General features: G+C 42.2%; 1 protein-coding gene across 5 annotated transcripts in view; it reads right to left on the bottom strand.

Moving 5' to 3' along the window:
- Positions 1–3,521: 3,521 nt before the first annotated feature.
- The window catches only part of LOC135321030 (ankyrin repeat domain-containing protein 26-like), a 36,988-nt gene continuing 24,387 nt past the window's right edge, over positions 3,522–16,122 (bottom strand). For 4 of the 5 annotated variants that reach the window (XM_064484590.1, XM_064484592.1, XM_064484591.1 and 1 more), the window contains exons 11-15: positions 12,287–12,652; positions 11,516–11,706; positions 9,725–9,935; positions 4,967–5,012; positions 3,522–3,803 (exon numbers count right to left, since the gene is read on the bottom strand). In XM_064484590.1, the coding sequence (XP_064340660.1) occupies positions 5,001–5,012; positions 9,725–9,935; positions 11,516–11,706; positions 12,287–12,652 (780 nt within the window). In that variant the 3' untranslated portion in view covers positions 3,522–3,803; positions 4,967–5,000. Of the gene's footprint in view, positions 3,804–4,966; positions 5,013–9,724; positions 9,936–11,515; positions 11,707–12,286; positions 12,653–16,122 lie in introns of those variants that run through there. The other variant, XM_064484594.1, reaches the window with a different exon arrangement.

Raw genomic sequence — 16,122 nt, 5'->3', positions numbered from 1 at the left:
AGCCAGAGGGCAGCATCTCCTCACTTCAGAGGTGAGGATGCTGAAGCCCCTGGAGGCACTCCGCCAGTCTGCAGCAGATCCAAGCTTTCCTATTCCAGCACCAAATCCGGCCTCCTCCCCGAGTGCTCTACGTTCCTTGGCCCTAAGGATCACAGGGACTGAAGAGGGTGGTCAGAGGGGTCCTCAGTTCCTCTCCCCCACTTTTGGCCAAGATCCAAGCAATTGCCTGTGGTGAACATCACTGCTGGGGCTTGGCACGTGGGGTCTAATAACCACAGGATTTAGGGGCTCCCAGGACTGAGGGGTGTGTGGCCCCTACAAGATCCTGAACCTTCTGGCTGAGATGAGGACATCAGAGCCAGAGAGCTGAGGGAGCCACAGCAGGAGGGAATGTCCGTGTGGAGAGACGGGGGACACAGGGGCTTTGCTGCCTCTGCCTGGAATTGCTTTCTCATCACCCGCATCTTCAGCCTCACCTCTGGCAGGTACTGGGTGCCTGCTGTGGGCCAGGCACCATGACAGGCATGTCACGTGGTTCTTTCATCCTCATAGCCTGAAATCAACCCTTTGGAAACGTTATCATCCCCACTCTATAGCTGAGGAAACTGAGGCCCAGTGAGAACAGCAACTGAATTCCAGGGATGTCCTCACCGGGTGGATTCTGTATCCCAGCGCAGGCTGCCTGACTCCTGAGATCTGCACTGACTCCCTCTGCTAACAGAAGTTGGGGGTCCTCGGGCAGCTCCTGTGGGATCAGTCTTCTATGTGGATTGTTTCAGAGCTGCACGCCCATTCCTCTGAAGTGGGGACCTGTGTGGTCCCCATTTTGCAGGTGAGGAAACTGAAGCAGCTCAGAAAGGTGAAGGGCCTTGGCCAAGGTCACAGAACCCACATTTCCTGGGCTCAAGTTGAGGCTTATCTGAATCCCACCGTGAACAGAGAATCCCTAAAGCCTGCACCTTCCAAACCCCTCATCTTATGGCTGGTGAAGTGGAGCCCCAAAGGGGAGCAGAGTCTAGCCCAGGCCCACAGTGGTCATTGGCAGCAATGGGACGCAGGTCTCAGTGGAGTCCCTCACATATAGTTTCCATTTTACAGATGGGCCAATTGAGGTGTGGAAAAATAAATGGCACAGAGAAGACTAAAGGGAGAGTCAGGGTGGTAAACCCAACTTGAGCGCACAGAGCTTCCCGAGACCCCCTCTCTTCCCTGCCAGATCCCCCAAGACCTGTTCGGGGGCAGGGCTCCTGGCTTCAGCCAGCCTGACCCTGGGCCCGTTTCTCTACAAGTTCAGATTTTCTGCCATCCCAGCCCTGAGCCCCTGCCCCTGGCCTGAGCAGTGCTCTGCCTCACCTGTGTTGGTAAGCTGGGGGTCTCGGCCAAGGGCGGTGTGAAATTGGTGCTGTGTGCCTTCAACTTACTTATAATACAGTGCTGCATGTCAATTATCTCTCAATAAAACTGGAAGAAATAAATTGCGACTTGGGAGACACAGATTTGGGTAAAACTGAGTGTTTCAAGGACGGGAGTCAGGGGCTTATAAAGACAAAAAGCCAAGAGGGTGTCAAAAGTTGCCTGATGAGAATTGTGACTGACACTGACGTGAGCCAGTCAGGAAACACGTGTCCTTAAGGAATCACAGCTTATTTCAGGGTGGGGGCTTAGTAAGTAGCTGAAGTTTCTGGCAGGTGTTCCGGATGACGTCATTAGGGCAATAAATGCTCACAGGGCCGGATTCTCTGTGGGCTGAGACATGCATAAGTCTCACCTCCTTCGTGAGCCCTCTCGAGCAATGCAGACTCCATTCTTGTTTTTCTTTCACAAAGGCAGTCTTCTGCTGCCGGGTGCAGTGACCTCAGCTCAGCCTGGAGGACGTTCAGGTGAGCTTCAGCTCACTGGCTAGTGCTGGAGGGAGAGCAGCGTCTGCCATCGACCTCTTCCCTGCAGGCGCGGCAGCGCCCACGCCCGCTGAGAATGAGCACAGCTACCTGTGCTCAGGCTTGAGCTGGGGTGGGGGCGGGGAGCGGTCCTCCTCCCTTCTAGACTCATCTGGCTGGTCTAAGAATTAACCTGACATGAGGCAGACTAACAGGAGGAAAATAAAAATTGAATAACACGTATACTTCCTGTGTATACCCATGGGAGACAGCCAGGGTAAACTGAGTGAACTCACCAAGAAGGCTGCAGCCCTCACCTTCAACATCCTCTTCAGCTAAAGACTAAAGAGGAAGCTGCAGGCAGCGGTCAGTTACAGAGGTCAGCTACATGGAATGCCCGGAGGAATGAGAAGTTCAGTTAGACAAGGGCTGGAAAGGTGTCACTTTGGTTTAGATGTGGGAGTCATGAGTGACTCGCTGCGTGGGAATGGAGGAAGGGAAGACACACCAGAGTGGGTGGGGACAGACTGCTGGTGGGGAAGCAGGCAAATCCTTCAGGAAGTTTGTCGTCAGAAGTAAGACTGTCTGGTTCACGTGAGAGGGAAGAAACAGAGGGAGATGTTTACAGAGAGGGAAATTTGAAATCATCACTGAGAAGGAAGAAGGTGCAAGTTAACTAAATAAAAGTAGTAGGATCGCTGGGCAGTGCGTGACTTTCTTTAGCAGCACTTAGATGCCTGGGGGGATGTAAGGGGGAAGAGTGACAATCAGTCTGTTGTGCAGTTGGGAGTTTTGCCAAGTAAGCACACTGAAAAGACAGAAAAGGGAATAAAGGATCTAAGTAGGAGTTATTAAAAATTTAGCTCCTGGAAATTGTTGAGAAGGAGAGTATTTCCTTTACCATCTTACATTCAGTGATTGGGAACCTGCAAATTAAATTGACTAAAGCTGATTACTGTGAGAAAAAAATTATGTATGAACACATGCAGGAGTTCACAAAGCAATGGGATTTGAAGGGGTAGCTAAAAGTGGGGGCTTATATGCAATTTAATAAGTGACAGGAAAAGGAGAAAGGCATTTTCTGAAAAACAAATTACTTCTTGGTGAGAGGGGAGAGAAAGGGCACTTATGGTAGAACAAGTGACATTTAGGGAAGATAGATAACGCCTTAGGAGAATGTATGGGAGAGATGGCATGTTTGTGACAATGTCCGTTTGAGTCTGGTGCTCAGAACTTGTCTCTAATTTTAAGACTGTTTCCAAAAAGTAAATAAATAGAGAAAATGAAAAGCCTGAGGCAGATTTCGTTTCTCCATGAGGAAACATCTGTGAATCAGTGTTTAAGGTAACATATAGAAAGCTTGATGGCACTGTAACGATTGTTGTGATCCATCAGAACACTGCAACAGCCACAGCAGATCCAAACGCTGTCCGCCTAAATCTTTAGGTCTATAGACAGTGATTAACGCTGGAAAATTCAAAAAAGCTATCAATCAACACGGCTCCATATCAACGACAAGTTTGGTGGGTGGCTGGGTGCTGTTTAAACAGCTGGCATCCGGGCTCAGTTTGAGTATATAATACTCCAGAGTGCTGGGTTTTATTCCCAAAATCTGCTTAAAAGTCAATGAGATGCAGAGAAACGTGATTTAAAATACTACATCAATTTTAATCATGCCCATAGAATGCAAGAGTATTTTCCCTTAATAAACAGTGTCAGTATCTTACATAACGGGAAGTAAATGAAATGTTAAGCAAACAGCCCAGCAGGTAAATGTTTACTATTTATCTTGCACATCATATAATTATTCTTCAAAATCTCCACATATTCTTCACGTGCTTTCGAAACCAGATCTGGACTTAGACGTGACTCGTCCATCAAGGCTATGAGAGAGTCTCTAGGACTTAGATCCAAGTTCAGTAGTAGCTGGAAAGAAAATGAAAGAATTAGATTCTTTACTTAAAATACTTCATAGGTAACTAAATGTCAGTTTATTTTTTAAGAAAAGCTGAGACTCTTCTAAGTTTTAAGAAGAACGAAAAATACCTACATACGATTACAACACAAAATACAAGATTAGTACTCTAGACTTTGCCCAGGGCTGCATGTTGAATTAACTGCCCCTGTGGCTAAGGATCAGAGCCCCCGGTTTTCTCATTCTTCATTCATTTACTCGGCAACCATGTACTAAGTCACTGTGACAAGCACTGGAATCACAAGATGAAGATGACAGAGCCCACCCTGAAAAATCATGTACCGTAAACTGGAAAAATAGATGAACCGGCAATTTCGGTACAGAGACATAAATGCCATGACAGGTATAAAAGAGGGCACAGTTGGAACACTCAGAAGGGACGTCCAGCTTTGTGTCAATACTGTCCCCTCTTTGGTGGCCGTGACGTGTAAGCAGATACCCGAAGGAGGAGGAGAAAGTGTGGGCGGGAGAGGCAAGAAGCAAACACACAGAGCGGAGGCAGGAAGGGCGCCCGCGGAGCCGGACGCAGTCGGACCAGCCGCTGGAGCACAGGGGCAGGGCAGGGGAGGAAAGAGATACGGCTGAAGCCTTTGGCAAGAGCCAGATCGATGTGGGTGTTTTTCTTCCAAGCTAAGGAATTTGGAATTTTTCCTGAGGGCAAAATGTTAACCCCTGACAAAGTGAATGACAGGAAATTAATTGTCATCCACCAGGGGACAGGTACATGAGCTGTGATTGCTTGAGTCTGGGTTTTTGGCCTCAGTCACTACCAAACTCGAGAAGCTGACGACCTCCATGCTTTCTGAGAACAGGTCCGTGTGCAGGTGACAGGCCCACGGGGACAGCGGGAGAGGAAGGGCACAGCCAGAAATAGAGAGAGAACACAAACTTCCTGAGTTTTTTTTAAAGCTATGGGTCATGATGAATAAATGAGGAATAAGTACACTTATCATTATGAATGAAATTATGCTTTCACGTTTTTCATTAGATATGTGTAAGAAAAGAATTTTACATAGTATCTGTTATTCAAACAATAGGAAGAGGTGCCATTTCTGTTTACAGTGTATTTTGGAAATCAATGTCTAAATTTAATTCAGAAATGTTGGCAACATACCTTCTTTTAATTCTCTATCTGTATTATTCTCCAACTACTTCCGCATCTGAAATAAGTCAAATATTATTTTTAATGTGTAAGTTAAACAAGAAACACTATCATAGGAATGACAGCTAGCTTAAGAAATGTGGCCTTTAAATAAATACTTTTAGGGACTTGACCTAACTTGAGGATTGCTTAAATAGAAAAAATAATCACAGGACTAAAATAAAATAAATTCCTACTTACTTTGATTTTAGATAATAGAGAACATATATATGTAAGGCTATTTAGATTCCCCTGATGGAAAGCACAATAAACACTGCCCTGTCGGATACACAAAATCTCAGAGGGCGATGCCCAATCTTATTAGCACAAAGAGTTTAAACAATTCAAGTCATGTTCTACACTGAATGCATTACTCTGCAGTTCTCAGAAAAACTGCCCTTTATAAAAGTTTAGTTTTTTTTCACGTTAATGGATTTTTCCTTAAAATGAGATTTCCATTCCTGCACTTTTAATTTTAAGGTCTGTTCTTGCTAATGTTTTTAGCACAGAACTGCAGATGCATAAAATGAAGAAAAGTGTTCTGTTATAATGTCAAGTGAAGATTCTACTGGCAAACAAGTTAAGAAAATGTATTTTGCTCTCTGTATATGACTAAAATATTTATATCAGAAAATCTGCTTGAAGAAAAGAAAAGGAGAGACTAGCGACAGTTTCAAAAGTTGGATTCTGATTCACAACTTCCTAGAGTTAGAAATACGGAAAACAATACGTAATTCTTTAAATGTAACTTTGTTTCCATTCTAGAAATTAGGGCCAATTTTTTGAAACTTGACTTAATTAGTTAGGTATTTAACTATGAAATGTGTGGGGACATTTCAAACTACAAATGTCCCCACCTACAGTGTTCTTTTAAAAACCTTTCTTATAAAAGTCACCCGCTCACTAAACAGGGTCTAAACTAGTCCACCAGACATAATAAACACTGCGGTGGTAACAGCGACACGAGAGCTGAGGCCTTTGTAAATGTTAGGTGCAAAGACAAAATTTGGGGCTACCATTTGCCAGTATTTTCAGACTGTTTTCCATAAAACTGTCTGACAAGAGCATTCTACAGAGGCTTTCTGCCATCAACAACGTGGCAACAGTGCCAGGTGGGTCCTGTGAAGTGAAAAACGCCTAACAGATGAAGGGAGAAGACTTTACTGAAATAAATTCATATAACCGTTAATAAACACTACGCAAAATGTAGATCACACTTTCACATGAGCTGAATGTAAGATTACTATCTTTTCCTCTGCAAAGCTATTTTTCTAAATAGGTACTTCTGGGACCTTTATGTTTATTTCTACGTGAGGACCCCCATGTTCAGATGGTGGAAGTGGTCTGAAGTCCAACATTAATAAGGAGAAGGCACCTGCAGTTTTACTTAAACTTTTCCATTTAACAAAAACACAGAAAGGTGAGAAAATTATACACAGGAAGACAATGTATCAGCAAGTTTTAATTCTAATGGTTTTTAATTAGGAGCATTCTCTCCTAACTGGCAGTTTGCAGACTATGTCCCATAGAAATGGAAGGTCCCACTGGGGACACTGCAGGATTGAGGTCAAAACTGAGGTCACAGGCTGAAAGATAATGCTGCCCTCTCTTTCCGAGATCAATTTGATAAAAACACACTTGCCACACACGTATACACACACGTTCATTTCCAAAGTGAATATGTTTTCAGATTATTGAAACTTTTCAGTTATACTTTGGTACCATTCTTATTTTAAATGTTATAAACATAAATACAATTCCAGAAATGTAATAAAATCAAGTCATTTAACTGCTTTGATTCATTATCCTGTTGTAAATAGGTTAATGTATGAAGGAAATGACACTTGTCAGTTTGTAACTATTAAATGCATGTATTTTGCAGCAGAGAAAAGAAACGAGAAAGTATTTGTTGATCAAGGAGCTAAAAAATTAAGTACAGAGAAAAAAGTGAATGAAAGAAAAAGAACTGGAAGAAGTTGAGTGATTGTCTTTCAAAAGATAACATGCTTCCTCATTTGTCCATTCAGACAAAATGAAATGAGGGCAGGAGGGAGTCCACAGGGCAGAGAGCTGATAGCAGAAACAAGGTTACTGAACTCTGCCTCTGCCTTATGAGAAGTGAGCTTAACTACTGTGATAGTTTGATTAGAATTAAAATTCAGAGTGGATGGGCCCTGCCTTGGAAGCCTACTTTTAAAAGAAACGTGACCAGATTCTGCTGAGACGCAGTGCTGTGTCATGTCAAAAGTTAAAGTCTTAGGAATGTTCATCGTTTTAGCTCTGGTGCACTGCTATAATCCCATTTAGAAAAAGGGCTGCTAAACTGAATGGACATTTGAGAAATTTAAGTTACTTAAATAAATCCTTAGAAAATGTTTGAAAGTGTCAGTAATACACGAAAAGTCCAAAATCAATGAGTGTAAAATTTAGTCTTCCTATTTAAAATAGATCTGAAGGACATTTATTAACTATTGTGGCCATGCTTCACGTTAGGCATATCAATACTAAAACACTCTTGAACACAAAAAAATCTTTAAAACAGAGAAATTTTGTCTGTTATAATACTGTCTGGAATCCATTTTTAAGTTTTCAGTTCTCAGAAAAAAATTCTATGTGCAAGAAAATCTAACAGTGATGTATCTGCTCAGGCTAATTTAAACTTTTTGTATTTTATAGTAATATAATTAAATAACACAATTGAGTAAAATTGTAAAATTGCTTCTGACATGTAGGACAAAACACCCCAGAAATAAACTAGAATGTGAAATCTGAGGGTAAAAATCAGCAAAACAGATACGGGGTCCACCTGTCACCGCTACAACGATGTCACGTGACAAAGCTATACTTCATTCAGCGGTAAGAGAGGCAATAAACCCAAGTGTTAAGAACTGGAAAAAACTTGCTTCGACAACCAGCACGACTGAAGTCACAGACTTAGAGCAACACTTCTGTCAAGTTAGAAAAAAATGCTGAGTAAGCTGGAACTTCACAGTAGGAACAGTCCAAAATGTTAAAACCTTGCACATAAAGGAGAATGTTAAATTCAACCCCAATGCCATTTTTAACATTTTGCTTTCTAGAGCCATAGCTGAAAAGCTGTGGAAGTATGTTGTTTTGTAAAGCCCCATGCAAAAACCCATCCCTTCCTGTCATTTTAAACAGTATCTTCATACCTCTCATAGCATTACTTTATGTTTTCCCAGCAGAAATAATTACATCCCTAGCAATTCCACAAGTCACCTTCTTTCTCTAAGTCTGACTAAGAAATCTGTAAGCAGTAAATGTACAGTAACTCCTGTGAGGCGCCCGGCAGTGCTGAGGGAGACGTGTCTCTGCACCCGGACAGAGCGGGGCTTGTTAACCTCCCTGCTAAATCTAGCATGATTCGGCCCCACGGCCCCACGGAAGAACTACGTGTACCTCGGAACTACAACACTGAGGTTAAAATAAATCATTTTCCAGTGTATGTAGAAGTACTAAAACATAGACACCTCTTTCCCCAAAAAACATTAAAGGAGAAAACTGTCCTCAGGAGCTTTCTCTTGCATTGCTTTTGCACTCACACTCTTCCACCATCATCCTGCAAGGTGACACACTGTCGATTTTTTGGTGACAACTAATGAAAACATTTCGAGTTTGCATCATGCTTAGCCACTGGCGGAAGTGTTAGCCATGCATTTTTTTTTTTTTTAACACCACGCAGTCCGGTTTCATGACTCTGAAGCACTTAGACTCAATTTACCCACAACACTGTCTACGAAACCTGAGCTTTTTTCTTCTTTGATTTATTATGACACGAAGCCAAGTGAGAAGAAATGGGTTGAGACCTCACTTAACAAGGGCCCGTGTTACCCTTCTCTGCATCAAGAAGATCATGAAAACACCATCAAACCATAAACCAACGCACACCGCTTTAAATGGCTATTTTAACAACGATACACAATGCAAACTGGTTGTAATTTAAACACTCCCTATCGTTGCCACCTCGGCATTCCTGCAGGTGAGGGCAAGACAGAGACATAAGTGAACTTCTTGTTAAAAATTTAAGTATTTGCTTTACTTGACTACATATTTAGAAATGTTCTACAACTGCTCAGTAAGACATTTCATAACAATTAAAATAACAATGCTATAAGTAAAATAGCAATTAAGGATATACTCTTACAGAAGAAAATGATAAAAATTTTAAACTTAAAAATGGAACTTAATATTTTTAGTGTTACAAGTTTATTGAATTCATAAAAAGAATTTATCTTGGATTCCTTTAACTAAAAAGCATCCGCATGTGGTTAAGTAGCTCAATGCCAATCATTTACTTAACTTAGGGGTAGAAAAACTGGGCTGTAGCAAAACTTGAAAATTACTATCAACCAATGCCAAAACGAAATCAATCAGAAACTAAGCCAATCAATGGAAAGTGGATCTCTAGTTATTTGGCACTAATACTTAACTTCTAAAATAGAATTTAAAATGGAGCTTTTTAAGAAATTTAACATTTGTCAGTTTAGTTGCATCTATTGAATAAAGTTAATGACAGGTATCTCTTGAAAACTACAAATCCAGGGACTTTAAAAAATTATAAAATTTGTCTCCTTTCTTTATTAGAACAATTAACTATGGCTTCTAATTAGTGTGCATCAGTCAAAGAAACAACTCAGAATTTCATCAAATTAAAAACAAGAATTGTATCAGAAATCTGAAACCCAAGGAAAAAAAGATAATATAACTAACCCGGAACAAGGGAACGCTCAAGTTAGTTGAAGGGTCGGAAAAAGTCCTGAAGCGCCTTCTTCGAGTAGGACTCCTTTTGGCCTCCACGCAAGTACCTGCAGCAGAAGGCGGTGCGCCAACAGGCCTTGCAGGAACAAAGCCAGCGAAAGAGCTCTTGTGCTGTCTCTCCAGCAGAAGCTTAGTGCTCACCTCGGCCAGCCTCTCATTAACCCTGCGAGGATCGCAAAACACAGATTTCATTCATTTCATTTTCTTCCTATGTGTCTTTTTACAGTTGCTATAATAGTAAACAGATTGTCCCATTAAACTGCGTTTTAACACCAAAAATACGTCAGCGAAGACCTACTGTAAACAATTACAGTTTAAAACTGTCCTAAAGAAGGACGTACGTGCCTGGGGGGGGCGCTTAACTAACAAGTACTTCAAAGTGGGAAGAGTCAGAGATGGAGACGCCCCCACAGAGGACCCCCACTGCCTTCTGCACCGGCTGCATCTAGACATACTCACCCTCAGTAAACCAGTTTAGAAATAAAAGATAAACCATTCCTCAAAGCCATTTTCAAGCATTTGCTTTCACCCCCCTTATATACACATTTCACTCATTACCTGGGAGAAAGGAAGCATGCGGCACTGAGCAACAGTTTAGAGCCACCACCTCTGGGGGGCACCAGGCGGCACAGTCGATGGTGGGAAAGAACTCCGACAGCGCCAGGGGCAATTTCAAGTGACCCCAATTTCCCAAAGCTCACTTTGTTACTTCGCTTTTACCAGAGGCCTACATCAGCACCTGTTTTCCATAATCAAACTCTCAAGCGGATTTTCACTTTTATGGGAAAAAACCAAAAAGCCAGAATAGCGCTGGGTGTCTGTTTTAGCCCGAGCCATCAGAGGGGCATCAAGCGCCCCGAGCAGCGAGAGGGGCCCCACCGAGCTCCTTCCGCAGAACCACACTCAGTGTCCCGGCATCACGCCGCCACGGCTTAGGACTGTGTCCGTGAGCGCCTGTGCTTTATGCATATTTATTTCATGCATCCACCAGCAAGATGTGTCCTAAGGTAACTGCCTCTTTGCTTTACATCGACAACTTTCATAGGAACGCTCTACTTTTGGATAGCGGGGAGACCTGTAGCTTGTAACACTGCTACTCAGGCACCGAAGGTGGGACCCGCCCTTTCTATCTCCCACACACCCCCTTGGGCAGGCCACCACATTCTTCTTAGCCACTTTGTGAACCACTATGCTGCCCTTCAACCCTATGTGAAGTTCCCCCTATGCCCCAAGCATGCCTTTATGTAGCAGAGACAAACTTAGAAGGGTACAGTACTTCGTCTCAGGGTGCCCACGAGCGGTGACACCAAATATCACAATCAAGAAAGTAAATTCACCAAACACCAGCATGGGGTCCCTTGGGTTTACATTCTGCTCTTCCAAAACACAGTTAATTTTAAACTCATTATCATTTCTATTTATGGGAATTCCAGCTAGAAATTTTAATATGGCTGTCTAAATTACAAAGTTTGCAAAACCCCTAGCTTAAAGACTAGATCAGGTTAAATATATGCAAATATAAAAAATAAAGTCATGTAAAAGCAACAAAAGGCAGGGAGATGCAAACTGCCCTGGACTGACATTTTAAAGGGGAGTTCATTTGCTAACATCATTTCCCCAAATTACACTATCTAGTTAGTTTTCACTTGCTGCTCACCTCATGAACCTGGCTCAGTAAGAATTATGCCTTAGAGGCAAATTAATGACCTGAGTTATTTTCTATAATTCTACGTTTTGACTTACGAGGTAAGTTCACTTGCCAAAGACTTTCTATTTTCTAGCTCTTGCAGGTATAGTTGTTTGTATTTTTCCAATTTGTTTTCATTACAATCACTTTTAAGTTCAGGCTCCAGATCTTTAACTCTGGGTTCCGTTTGACTAACTGAAGCACGCTTATACTCTTTCAACACGTTTTCTTGAAATCCTGCTTGTGCCTAAAGCAAATTAAAACGATACAACTTTAAAAATAATTATAACCTGAGTAATTACAGTCTATTTGTTCCCTTTAGTTTTGAGTCAATGACTCAGAGAGCAATTTTAAGTGTGAGAAAAAAGCTGAATGTTAAACTACTTATCATCAATGTCAAGTGAATTAAATCTGAATTACAAAATTAAAGTTGAATCACTCTTATATTAGTACTCATGTAATGTGATAGTTCAAAGAATAAAAGGATCAATTTAAAATTTTAAAAGTTGAACAATACAACTTAAGAGCAATCCCCGAGTGTGGCACAGTATTTACATCACAATATATTCTTCTCCTCCTAGTAGTCTTGACTTACACCAATTGGTCTTAAAAATGATTCTCTAGTGAGAATTGTTCTGAAAGACCAATTTAGTGATAGTGATGATGGAAACTGAATTATTTAAAGGGAGTAACAAATGCGGCCTTCCTTCCAGAAATCTATGAAACAAACTGCTATATGGGAAGTAGAGGAAACACATAAAATATACACATCAGAACTGTAATTCTCAGCAAAGTGAGTTAGAGCACGTTACAGATCAGTGTCTCACCTGTAAAAACTGGCTGATTTCTTTTAGTTTCTCTACTACATCATGTCTTGCTTGTTCTTCAGTTTCCTGTCTGTGCTGCACAGCCCGCCTGAGCTCTTTCAGTGCTTCTACTGCATCCCATCTTGCTTGCTCTCCAGGCTCCCGTTTGTAATGCTCCACTTGGCTGCGTTCCACTGGGTTCATTTCGAGGTGACGTCTCAGGTTTACTGCTTCTTCCTCCAACTTCTTCTTCTCCTCCTCTAGTGCTTCACATTTCCTTTGCATCTCTTTCACAGGTAACAACTCCTTTAGAAGAAGCTGACTTTCTGAACTCAGATGGAGAACTACTGAAGATGTAGACTCCTCTTTTGCTGGCAGATCAGCATTCTGCATGAAAAAGATAAAATTGTTTGGTAATGAGGTTAGCAGACTGAGAACAGCCTAACTCTAACCCAGCATCAAAGGTTGAAATAAATTCAGTTACAATAAAGTGGCATGTCTACCTTGTGGAATGGAGAAACTCAAATTACTCAGAAAATCAAGAAAAAAAGTTCAAACCACCAAGAGTCACAAAAATATACTGTTTATTTTCATCATCTTTGTTATACATTTGTATTTGATTTTACAATCTTATTTTCTGTAGTTGTTTCATGTCTTTCCTACATAAAATGACTACAAGTCACCTCTTAGTAGAAAGTCTCTTACCCCTTCCTTCCCCAAGTCTCAACTCTTCATGATTTTTAAAGTTTAGAGAGATCATATTGAGTTACTTAGGGCTGAATTAATAAATGCCTCCCAAAACAAGACTTTGAAAAAAAGACTGCAATTAATACATCTTACAAATATGGATTCTAATGCCATAAGCCTTTCTCTGAACTACAAATATTTTATGCTAGTTTGAATTGCATGCCAAGGAGCAATGAATGATTCACAGAGTTAAGGAGAAATCTATCTCCTAGTGTAGTGGTTTAGTAAGATGACCCATACATTTTTCTAAACACACAAAAAAGCCTTAATTCTTGTAATCCTTTGTGGCTCTCCACAAAACAAGAGAACATACTTAACAAAAACAAACAAAAAAACTTGCTGGAATTTCAGTGACACTGACTTGGGAAGAACTGCTTTCCTTCAGATAGAAGGATTATTTGCTGAGACAAGGCAGGCAGAGGTGGTGGTTGTAAAACATCTCTACAAATTCGTTGGCACTTCCCCTGTGAAATTCCCTCCCCTGAAGTATGCACTGGCCTCAGTTAACTGGTTTCCAGGGGACAGAATGCGGGGGCACTGCTGTGTGGTTTCTAAGGCTAAATGGCCTCTGACTTTCACTCCATAGGGATGCTCACCCTTAGAACCCAGCCACCACGTTGTGAAGCCCAGGCCACCTACTGAGTCTTTGTACACACAGCTGTCCCAGCTGATGACCCCAGGGAATGTCCTCAACCAAAGCCAGCTCCAACTTCCAGACATGTGCATGAACAAGCCTTTAGATTATTCTAGGGCCCGCTTGATGCCAAGTGGAGAAGAAATGAGCTGGCTCCACTGAGCCTTGTCTAAACACAGATTTGGGAACCAAGCAAATGCTGTTTGGAGTCACCAGGTTTTGAGGCAGTTTATTATATAAATTATTAGCAATAAATCACTGGCACAGATATTGATATTAAAAATGGGGCACAACCATTAGAAAAGAACCCAAACTGTGGGGATGCCTTTGCACCTGGAGGTAGGTGAAACCTGAACAGATGTAGAGACGAGTAAGAGTGAAAGCCCAAAGTGTCCACGAGACGGTTAGTGGAAGCCTGAGGGCCCTTGAAGGGCTGAGAGTGAAGGATTCTAGGCCAGGGAAGGAAATGACACTGAAACCGGAGGGAACGGGACACTTGCTACCGAACAGCTGAAAGTAAAATTGATGAGAGAGATAAGCTAAAACAAGCAAAAAGATTATTAAATAGAAAGGAACCAGGACTCACTGGGTTCAAATATCTCTATCCCATTTAAAGCATCTCCACACGCCCAATTTTCACATAATGGGTAAGCAGAGAAATGGCTTCCGGCCGAAGATCAAATCTAGGGTGCTGCCAGGAAAACAGTCTAAAGATGAAGCCAAGACATTGTTAAGACCTTGGAAAGGTTTAACGTGCTGCCTCAAATTCCTTTATAGATCTTAAAAGCGTAAGAATTTCAAAGGCACGGTCCCACAACAGCTTCACAGGAAGCCCAAGGTGAAGAGTTTATCTCAAAAAGACGTGAGAATAGCTTTGCCAATGGCAGGAACCCCAATAAAATTCACAGGAAACTCAAAGTTTTAAAGGGAACTGTGGTAGCAAAAACTACTGCTTGCTAGCTTGGACTGAAAGAGACAGAGACAGTGCAAAATGGGAAGAGGCCTTTGGGTTTTTCTTAGAAGGTCTACGAGGAGGAAGCTGGCTTGAGAGAACCACTCAGCTGCAAACGCAGGTCACTGCTCTTGAAAGGGACATAACCAAGAGCTCAGAGAGGGCGGCGAAGGAGAACCCCCCCCCAGGGTTAGGAATAAGTCCTAATCAAAGAGCCGGCAGCATCAGGCTGCACTTCAGAACTGCTACGAGCCAGTGTGCCTCCAATCTTCCAGCTGTGAGAGAGGGAGTCCTTAGCAGTTCAGCAGAATGTCGGGTGTGTGGCGGCGAATAACCCGTGTCTCCTTATCCTCAAGCCTCAGCACTGAGGGGAGTGAACCCAAGGGCTGTACTCCAGAACCACCACGCCCAGGAACCTCAGCCTCACCTGGACCTGGTGAAGATTGGAAAGTAAGGCCCTGCACTGGAGCCTGAGCCTAACACCACAGCGACCGAGACCTGCTTGGGGACTGAGTGGGGATAAGTGGATTTCTCGTGTGGAAGCAGTAAGAAAACATTGTGGCTAGTGAGTAGATTATGCTGGTTTTTGAGTGTCTCCATAAATTTTCAAAATTAATGCCATAAAAAAGGTAGAATAAGGGCCAACCTTAAGTGACTTGCTCCTAATGAACAGAAAACAGTGAAAGTCACACCGAGTGAACTGCAGGGCTCGGTTTGAAAAGGCAATTCAGCTTCTGCCTCGCTCTTAATCCTGGAACCCAGTCTCAGGTGGGCAAGCTCAGGCCACAGAGACAGCTTACGTGTTCCAGGGGAGGGGGTCCACCTGCCGGCCCCACCTAAGCCACAGCCCACCACCCACATAAACCATCAGAAATCAATGGATGAACCTTCACGTGATTCCAGCCCCCCGACTTCGAGCTGCCCCACCTGAAGCTGAGAGGAATAGAGGCCAGCTGTCTTGGCCACACTTTTCCTAAGTGCAGGTTGTGAACAAAATAAATGTTTATTTAAGCCACTGAACTTTGGGGAGTTTGTTAGGCAAAAACAGATAAGCAGAAAAGTGGATGAAAAAAGACAGTAAGAAATGTAACTTGAATATACTAGAAATTGGTCTCCTAGAAACTGGAGTGTAACAAACGTTGAGATTAACTTATTAATGACAAAGTGCTGATGAGAAGCAGCAGATAACTGAAAGAAAGACCTCAGAACTAGCGAGAGGGAAGATACTTTAGCGTTCCTCCAATTACAGCTCCTTACAAACAGGCATGTATTTCACAGTTTCCCCTCAACTTTGAGGTTAAGGAAGACTGGTGAGCAAGGAGACACAGGATTTGAAGTCTAATAATTGAAAAACAAATAGAAAGAGTCAGTTTACCAAAATCAGCCTTTTTACCTCATTTCAATTAACTGAAATTCTAAGAGACAGGCAGTTTGAGAACATATTAATCTAGCACTCACTCTTCATTTTCCTTTCCTCAGAGACAAAATAAAATATTATGGAACCATAAATGTAGTGTCCTTTCA

The sequence above is a fragment of the Camelus dromedarius genome, chromosome 3 (genome assembly GCF_036321535.1).
Source record: "Camelus dromedarius isolate mCamDro1 chromosome 3, mCamDro1.pat, whole genome shotgun sequence".
Classification (NCBI taxonomy): Eukaryota; Metazoa; Chordata; class Mammalia; order Artiodactyla; family Camelidae; genus Camelus; species Camelus dromedarius.
Note: the sequence above shows the minus strand (reverse complement) of the source record. Positions and strands in the feature narration are given on the sequence as shown.